General features: G+C 44.4%; 1 protein-coding gene across 4 annotated transcripts; it reads left to right on the top strand.

Moving 5' to 3' along the window:
* Positions 1–7,138, top strand: gata5 (GATA binding protein 5). Of its 4 annotated transcripts, none has more exons than XM_030363129.1 (7): positions 1–265; positions 686–1,261; positions 2,982–3,151; positions 4,153–4,281; positions 4,884–4,968; positions 5,408–5,532; positions 5,823–7,138. In XM_030363129.1, the coding sequence occupies exons 2-7, from the start codon at positions 781–783 to the stop codon at positions 5,931–5,933; spliced, it is 1,101 nt and encodes a 366-aa protein (XP_030218989.1). In that variant the 5' UTR covers positions 1–265; positions 686–780; the 3' UTR covers positions 5,934–7,138. The 4 variants fall into 4 exon arrangements, with proteins under 4 accessions (XP_030218989.1, XP_030218998.1, XP_030218975.1 ...); XM_030363138.1 differs by having other exon boundaries at positions 683–1,261; positions 5,826–7,138; XM_030363115.1 differs by having other exon boundaries at positions 683–1,261.
* Positions 7,139–9,597: the final 2,459 nt, after the last annotated feature.

Here is a 9,597-nt window from a genome sequence, read left to right as displayed (position 1 = left end):
AATGGGAGCGCAGTCATATCACAATTATCCGCGGCACGGCTCCTATCGTCTGATACCGAGGAGGACAGAGAGAAGGATTAAAGAGAGACTTAACAGTGTCGCAACGGACCAAACGAAACTCTTTTATTTTCTTTAAACTCCGGCTGGCCACGTTCCTCAGCTCCACTTTGATTTGGACATATTCCGAAGACCCCGACGCGCTCCGTGGAGGGAAAAGAGGTCTGCAAAGACCCGGGCTGGTCTATCATCACACCCTCCCTATCTGGTGAGACTAGAGCCTGAGGAAGTTGTCTCCTCCAGTGTGCGCCCAGGGCGGTTATCTGCGGGTGATCCGGCTGTTTGGGTTGATGTGAACATTAGGTTTAATTACATACCGCGGACAGTTTAAGATATCAGCATTATCGGTGTCATTTCTAATCAAACTAAATGCAACTTTGAACGATGCCGGTGAAGTATGACAGATAATAACCACCTGTTTAAACTATTTTCCAGGTAGGCTATTGCTGTTATTTTATAGAAAAGCACACCAACGCAGCCACATTATTATTATTATTGTGAATATAGAGTTGTGTTGGGCTGTAGTCTGAGTTTCCTTGGCAAGTCCAACATGGTATGCATTTCTTCCTGACTCATTGACGCTTTTTTATTCTCCTTTGGGACAATAAACGGCCTCGTTGTGCAGCAGATCTCCAGCTGAGAGGAAACCACAGCCAGGAGTCGGGACGCGCAGGGAACACACCCCATCCAGGAGACGAGGACGTCTGAGTTTTGACCGTCACCATGTACCAGTTATCCTCCAACCAGTCTCATTACGCTCACGACAGCGGGAGCTACCTCCACCCCGCCGCCAGCTCCCCTGTCTACGTGCCCACCACCCGGGGGGTCCCGGCGCTGCTGCCCACCCTGCCCTACCTGCAGAGCTGCGAAGCCCCCCACCAGCCCCACGGCCTGGGGGGGCACCACGGCTGGCCTCAGACCGGGACGGACGGCTCATCCTTCCCCCCCAACAGTCCTCACCCTCCTCCCGGCTTCTCGTACTCGCACAGCCCGCCTGTCAGCAGCAGCACGGGCCGGGACCCGTCCTACCACCAGAACTCCTTGGTCTTCAGCTCCCGGGCCTCGGCGGGGGGGCCCTACTCCGGGGCATACGCCTACATGGGCCCGGAGATGGCCGGCTCCTGGAGCCCGGGACCCTTCGAGAACGGGCTCCTCAGTCTGGGAGGCCGACAGGGGGGCATGTCGGGGAGGAGGTCCAGTCTCGGTACGCCCTGTTCGTCGATCAGTCCATCCTTAAATACCGACACAACTGCAATAAACTAAGTGTTTATCATATAGGCTAAGATTTTTATAGATCAAACAGATCAATTAAAAAGCCGAAACAATAGATATTTTTTCTGACATATTAGATATATTATAGGCCTATATTATTATTATTATTATTATTATTATTATTATTATTATTATTATTATTATTATTATTATATTATATAGGATTATAATAATTATAATAGGTTATTTGGATAAAAACAATATGCTACACTAAAGGCTTCCATTTACTTTAAATAAATTAGGGCTACTCTATTTAAGGCCGAATTATATTTAGCTTCCTCCGTCACATACTTAATTATGGTTTTACTTCTCTTATTTCTAGAATTATTTAGGAACTTAATGCAGAGATTAAATGTCGTTAGAAGAGGCCTAACAATTGCTATAGAGCTAAAGCTGTATCCTAATTTAAGGACGATCCTATGAAGGATTTAGACAATACACGTTCTTTACAATAGAGGATGACACAATCAATTATAATGTTAATTTAATCTTCACAAACAGTCGTGCGTTTTGATGATTGAGTGAATACACACACTGGACACGGATGGCAAGCGGAACAGTTCCGCAGATGGGTCCAATCTCTCCATAACTCGGGACTTCCAATATTGAAATAAATATATAAATATTAATACTAGATACAAATACTATAATATAGCCTACTAAATATTATTGACCATTTTTTAGTTGTGACAATGCCTGAGAAGTAGGTGTGGACCGCGGTCCTGCGTGTGAGTAATTGTACCTTTGATTTGATTTGTGTCCTGCAGTAGATCTGCGGTGTTTGACACCTCATCAACAGACTGATTCATTATGCAAAATACAATTCTTCGTTTATCCTGAATGTATATCTACTAAATTGGATTAGACCTAGTATTTAGCCTTATAGTTTAATTTACTCTAATCTCATCGAAGCCTGTTTACACTATTCTATATTAAATAATTGAATTGTACATTAATTGGTTGAATTAAAAAAGTATAAGTATAAAAATAAATGCATAAAAAAACAAATATAGGCTAATAATAAAAAGAGTAATTCGAAATAATACAAAATAAGTTAGACATCTTGCAGTTAAAATTCACCTTTATTTATTCATGTATAGGCATTTTGTTTTATATGTTGGCTATGAAACATCAAGGTTTTGGGATTAGGAATTTAAGCTTTAGTGCTCGGAGTCCGTCGCGCGTCAGTCTGTGATTGATAGGGGCCCCCTGGATCCTAGGGGGCCCCTGGATCCTAGGGGCCGATAAGAGGCCATTGACATTCCGCCCGGGCTGTGCCCTCTTCTTCACCAGTCCGTACCCATTCCTCACCCCCCTGTCCCGGAGCCCATCCATCAGCCTCCGATCCTGCTGCCTCATCAGAGGCTGTAACTCCTCCGCTGATTGAGCCCGGCGTTGACCACGGCTCGTTTATCAACCATTAGCTCTCTGCTCATGTAATGACAAAGTTCTAAACCTAACGCTGACCCTTGCTCTATAAAGAGCCTATAGGTAAATGTATTGCCACTGGATATCACCACGATTCCAATGAATATAACCTATATATAAGCGCTTGATTAGAAAGAAACAATCAGGCAACCCCTTTACTCGTAGACCTCATTCGTTTTAAGAAAAACATTTTTTAAGATTGTGATTGTATTTTCATCTGATAGAACTGATGGAAGAGGTCCCGGGCGAGGGCCGCGAGTGTGTGAACTGCGGGTCGATTTCCACCCCGCTGTGGCGGAGGGACGGGACGGGGCACTACCTCTGCAACGCCTGCGGGCTCTACCACAAGATGAACGGCATCAACCGGCCGCTCATCAAGCCCCAGAAGCGCATGGTAACTGAAGTCAATTATGTTAGTCTATGCTCCTTCTGATGACATGTTTCAAGCTACCATCAGTTATTTATGTTTTCTTCTCCACATAGTGGACATCCGGGATCCCCATATAGGCCTACGGTTTTAGGATATTGTAGATTATTAAACACTACAAACATGGCCTCTTTGCCATTTCCGCCCAAGCCAAGACAGCAAATGGTTAAACTTGGTAAATTAAAACAGGTGGGCGTGGCTTATTTACCATTCTGCCCGCTTCCAAGATAAACTGAATTCATACCTGTGTTCGAGAGATGCTTCATGAACCAACTTCGGAGTGCAAGCTAGTTTACCTTGTGTCCCTGAATAAATCACGTGTTGAACATTTACTACCCTTTGAGTCAACGAGATACCACGAAGGATCAAATTAGTTTTTCATCACCAACCCATTTGGATTGTGTTGTTACTGCGGACAGAGTGTTTATCATGGCCCCTCCAAGGCCCCTCCATGGCCCCTCCAAGGCCCCAGGCTCACTGGTTATGTCCCAGGAACTTGCAGCTCGTCAGCAGCTGTAGGGCTAAATTGGCTAATGCTGCTTCCAGCCTCCTATGCTGTTTTCTTTCTCTCTTCTTGTTTGTCCTGGAACGACCTTGCCCTTGGATCTGTTTTTAGACAAGGTCCTTCAAGGGGACCGACCACTGAGTCTGCCTTCAGCTCTTAAGTGCTTCTTGTTGGTCTGCAGGCCCAAGCTCCCCAGCCAGGCTATGTGTGTGCTCTGATCAAGCTCCTTGTACGCAACCACACTGCGAAAAAATAAGTAAAATAATAATAAAACATAATACAATTAAAAAGCTAATATATAGGCTGTGTTTTATAGACTAGTAAATGATTAAAATATAAAATGCCCTACTGAATTCGAGGACCATTCAGTATGGGGGCAGTATACAAAAGTACATCCATAAAGAAAGTCTGTGGAGACCTATTCAACTTTTTCGTCTTTCTTTCTCTTCTCTTGGCCGGACAGCAAACAACGTCTCGCCGAGCGGGGCTGTGCTGCACGAACTGCCACACCAGCACCACCACTCTGTGGAGACGCAACGCAGAGGGGGAGCCCGTCTGCAACGCCTGCGGCCTCTACATGAAGCTCCATGGGGTAGGTGGCAGGACCTTCCTTTAGATCGGAGAAGGATGGGACGACATTGAAAATATGGCAGCAGTCAGGATTTCAACTCGTCAATCCAAATCAAAGGAATTGTTGGTCTAACGACACAAACGTAAAAAAAATATAGATACTGTCCTACTTTGTGGTGTGATAATCAGATTGTAGTATGTGTCAATTTCCAACAAATTAGTTGAAATATGGGCCTTCCTTCTGGACATCGCCTTTGTTAATCTGTGCCTTAATGGCCAAGACCACTACATCAGCCTGGACACTGTTGAGCTGCATTTAGGTGTTATGTGCATTTTCTAAACAACATATATCTATTTTTATGTGGATCTTACGTCAAACTGAACCAAGTAGATAGAGTATACCTTGATGTGTGCTTGTCTTCTGTTTGAAGAACTAAGCCCTCTCTAGCCAGCTTGTTAACCAACCGTGGGACCTTTGCAGTATTGCTGCAGCTTGTTGTTTCAAGTACAGCATTGAGCCAAGGGCAGCGTGGTTATCAAGGTCTGGGGGCGTGGAGCGTTGTGTGAGGGAGTGTTCAGCAGGGAGGTACCGCTGGCTGAAGAACTGTGTCTTACTTCCTACAGGTGGCCAGGCCTTTAGCCATGAAGAAGGAGAGCATTCAGACCAGGAAACGCAAACCCAAGATGCCCAAGAACAAGACTTCCATAGGTAGGATGGGTGGAGTAATGAATGGAGAGAGAGAGAGAGAGAGAGAGAGAGAGAGAGAGAGAGAGAGAGAGAGAGAGAGAGAGAGAGAGAGAGAGAGAGAGAGAGAGAGAGAGAGAGAGAGAGAGAGAGAGAGAGAGAGATAGATAGATAGATAGATAGATAGATAGATAGATAGATAGATAGATAGCAATATTGATAGATAGATAGATAGCAATATTGATAGATAGATAGATACCAATATTGATGGATAGATAGATAGATAGATAGATAGATAGATAGATAGATAGATAGATAGATAGATAGATAGATAGATAGATAGATAGATAGATAGATAGATACCAATATTGATAATTAAACTTGAATAAAAAAAGAGATTAACAACACAATAACTTATTGACCTTTATTTGTATGGGTGATATAACTGTCCTTCCTCCCTCAGGGGGCTCGGCAGTGTCTGACTCCAGCCCCCCTCCCTCCTTGTCAGAACAAGCCTCCACCATTAAGAGTGAACCCAGCATGGCGCCCTCGCCCTACGCCGGCCAGACCGGCACATCTGTCACTCAGGTACGGAAAGACCTGGCATCACACACATCATTTCTTGAATAGATGAATTCCCGTGTCCTCATGCTGATTTACACGTAAACTGAAAGTGTGGTATTTTAGCTTATTCTCAATCATATTTCAGTTGGTTTGAATCCTAGAGCATGTGCTTTGGCCGTGTATCAAAAGCAACTTCTGCTTTTGTTGTGTATCTGGAGCAACATATGCGTGTTGGGTGCTGTGTCTTAGTATTTCACGGTTCTATTTATCGGATATAGGCCATTCACCTCAGTGCATATCCTTGTCGTTTCCAGCAGACGTCCTCTCAGTTGGACAGTGCCATCTCAGGACACATGAAGTACGAGGATTACCCCTACACTCCAATCAGCCAACAAAACTCCTGGTGCTCTCTGTCCCAAGCCTGAGAACCTGTCCACAGGAGAACGCACAACAAACTATTCCTGGGTCCTCTCTCTGATTACAGCCAAACATCTCCGTCACTCATGGTTGAAACATACTCAGAGGTGAAGCAGACTTTCATCTTCATATCAGGACTTGATGTGACGAGGTGAATACCTGGCTTCAGCAGACCTCACGCCGTTTCCTTTCTAAGGGCTTTTTTATTCACCTCTTGGCTGTCAGCTGAAGCAGAGTGCTCCTCAACCACAGCCTTGGTGGCCAATCAGTAAGAGGCGGACCACACAGACTATGACTCGACGGGTACATATTGTAACGGTTGAACTGCGAGTTTTGTGTCGAGCTAAAGCTGGACCATCTGAAGGAGGCATCGAAGTGGTTTCTAAAAAGTCCTTACCCTTAAGCTAGGGTCCAACATAACACTACCTAAATATCAACCGCCTAGCTAGAGAAAAGACCACAAGACAATCAAACGGTTGGGGCCAGTCGTCCTTACAGTGTTTAGTCAGAGCCCCCGTTTCATTCTCTAAAGGTTCTTCTCTTGTTGAAGGTGCTCGCTGTTATAGCTGTCAATAGTTTTTACGCAATGCTTCCCCAGAAGATAATCAAAGTCTAATACAATATGTTATTGTCATCAGCAATGTTAACAAGCTATGGGAGGGGAGGGGGACACCTTTCTTTATTGCTGCTGAGTATGTGTCATTACCCACGTGTAGATGATTAACCTTTAGAGATACATTATTTATGTTGAGATAAGGGCAGTTTAAAGCCATTGCTTACACGAAAGCGAGCCAATTATAACTCACAGCTCATTCCTGCTGTCTTTCAGCAGCACAATACGATCGATAATGTATGGATTTGATTTGGTTTGAAAAAACAAAGCACCATTGGTATACTGTTACTATGGTTCATTTGTAGTTCATGTCGTCTGTAACATTACTTTTGATTCAGAGGTCACAACATCAAATCATTTTCCTAATTACATTCTGTATCTTGAAAACCCTTAAACCCTTGAAGAGAATAAAGTGCAATGGGTCCATTATTTCCCAAAAGCACATAATCAAATTGGATTGGCTGTATTTAGTTGATATCTTAAGGGATTTTTACTGTTATAATGTTTTGTGAAATGTATATAAACGGCCAGCCCTCTTAATCCTCTTTTTGAAATGCTCTTTACAATCTATCAAAGGTTAATAAACCAATCCCTAATTTATTTTGCATTAATTTTATCACTGGGAGTTTAGCAAATTTCTGAGCCTAACTGAATATATTTCTCTCTATTTATTTAGTTTTTAGCATCACACTGTGTGGGGGTTGAATCTATGTCTTTTCTTGTGAGACGTGTGAATGTGGAAATTTCATTAGTCTTGGTTTTTCCAATAGCAATTTGAGCTTTTTTGATAATAACCACATGAAAAAAACTGCTAGATCAATAAGTGTGCCTTCATTTTCTGTCGATTCATCCTATGGCTCTGTAATCTAAAACATGTCCCCCACCCATGTAGCGCCCAGCAGCAGCAGCAGACATTATATCTGCACTTCTGTGTGTGTATGCACAAGCATGGGTACATATGTATTTGTGTGTGTGTGTTTGTGTGTGTGTGTGAGTGTGTGTGTGTTTGTGTGCTTTGAGGGTGTGTGCTCCTATTGGTCGCTCAAGCCGACCAAAGGTTATGTTCCAACTCTTCTTTATGGCCTATTGGTCCCATTCCTGGCTGGCACCGGCGAGGCTGGCCTCCAAAGGATACACACCCACCCACCCCTCCCCCCTACACACACACACACACACACACACACACACACACACACACACACACACACACACACACACACACACACACACACACACACACACACACACACACACACACACACACACACAGTCAGCATCAGCAAGGTTCCATTTCTCCGTAGCAACACAGAGGCATCAACCAGGCCCCTGTATATGGCTGTCAGCAGGCAGTGTGTTCCGTCCGCCTTATTGGTCTGCTCAGGCCAACCCACCTCATAGGCTATGGCAATGTGATTTTTTATCGAACAAATTTTTATCCACGTCTCATTTAGTGATCTTAACTACGAAGAGTTAAGGTACAGAATTACAAAAAATGTATGTAAACAAACCTAATAACCCTTACGTTTCCTGTTCTCAAGTCTTAATAGTGTTGAATGTAACCATCCACACTATCTCAACACTACTTTCTGCATGGCAGCATTCTATGCCACACATGAATACTATCACTACTCTATTTTGACTACTTCCATACTTTTGTCATAATTAGCCAGGCAAGTCAGATTCAATGGATAGTGAGTTCAACTTGAAGCACGTTTTGTTTTTTGTGTCCTCAATGGATTCAGCCTAACCCCAACTCCTACCTGCTGCTTAAGGACGTTTCTTTTCACTATGGGAGATGTCATATTCAGGACAGCTGTTTGATTGATTTATTCCCAATCCAATTGACGTCATGCGAGTATCATTAGTGCTCAAATAAACACACACACACACACACACACACACACACACACACACACACACACACACACACACACACACACACACACACACACACACACACAAACACACTTTTACACCTGCACATATGCTCATGCACACACACACACACACACACACACACACACACACACACACACACACACACACACACACACACACACACACACACACAAACACACACACACACACACACACACACACACACACAGCGCTAACCAACTCTATCGCACCTTTCTTTCTGTCAGAGCAGAGGGTGGGGCTGAGTGGGCATTCTCTGCGTGTGCAAACAGACGGGGCCCTCGACACAGAGAGGGCCAGGGGCCCTCCCAGATACATTTACATTCAATCGTCTCTGAATTGAGTGCAATCATTAGAGCCCAGGGACAGTAAAGGTCCCTGGAGTGTGACTGCTGTGTGTGTGTGGTGTTAAGAGAGGCAGAGGGGAAGGTTAAGGGGAGGGTGGACAGTGGGCCTGATGTTATCTCATTCAGACACCCCCCCTCAACACACTCACACACACACACACCCACACACACACACACACACACACACACACACACACACACACACACACACACACACACACACACGCGCACACACACACACACACACACACACACACACAAACTTACACACACACACACACACACACACACACACACACACACACACACAAACTTACACACACACACACACACACACACACACACACACACACACACACACACACACACACACATACTCACACACACGCACACACACACACACACACACACTCACATACTCATTCATTCACACACAAACTCACATACACACACATACACTCACACACAACACATGCACACACACACACACACACACACACGCACACGTGTGTGTGTGTGTGTGTGTGTGTGTGTGTGTGTGTGTGTGTGTGTAGACAGAGAGTGAGAGAGTGTGCCGGACCGGGGTGACAGGGGAACACATTCAGTCTGTAAATCTGTAACTCTGTTGTCTGACGAGCAAATGCCCCAAAAGCTCCCATTGATCCATTTAGTGTCCATGCATTTGTATGTCCTGACATATCTGTGGAAGTAAATTGAGAACACATAGCAGTGTGTGTGCATGTGTGCGTGTGTTCTCAACCGTCAAACGCAACACATCAATGCAGGTCGGTTTGT

The sequence above is a fragment of the Gadus morhua genome, chromosome 1, assembly GCF_902167405.1.
Source record: "Gadus morhua chromosome 1, gadMor3.0, whole genome shotgun sequence".
Taxonomy (NCBI): Eukaryota; Metazoa; Chordata; class Actinopteri; order Gadiformes; family Gadidae; genus Gadus; species Gadus morhua.
The sequence above is the reverse complement of the archived record's forward strand: the minus strand, read 5'-3'. Positions and strand labels throughout refer to the sequence as shown.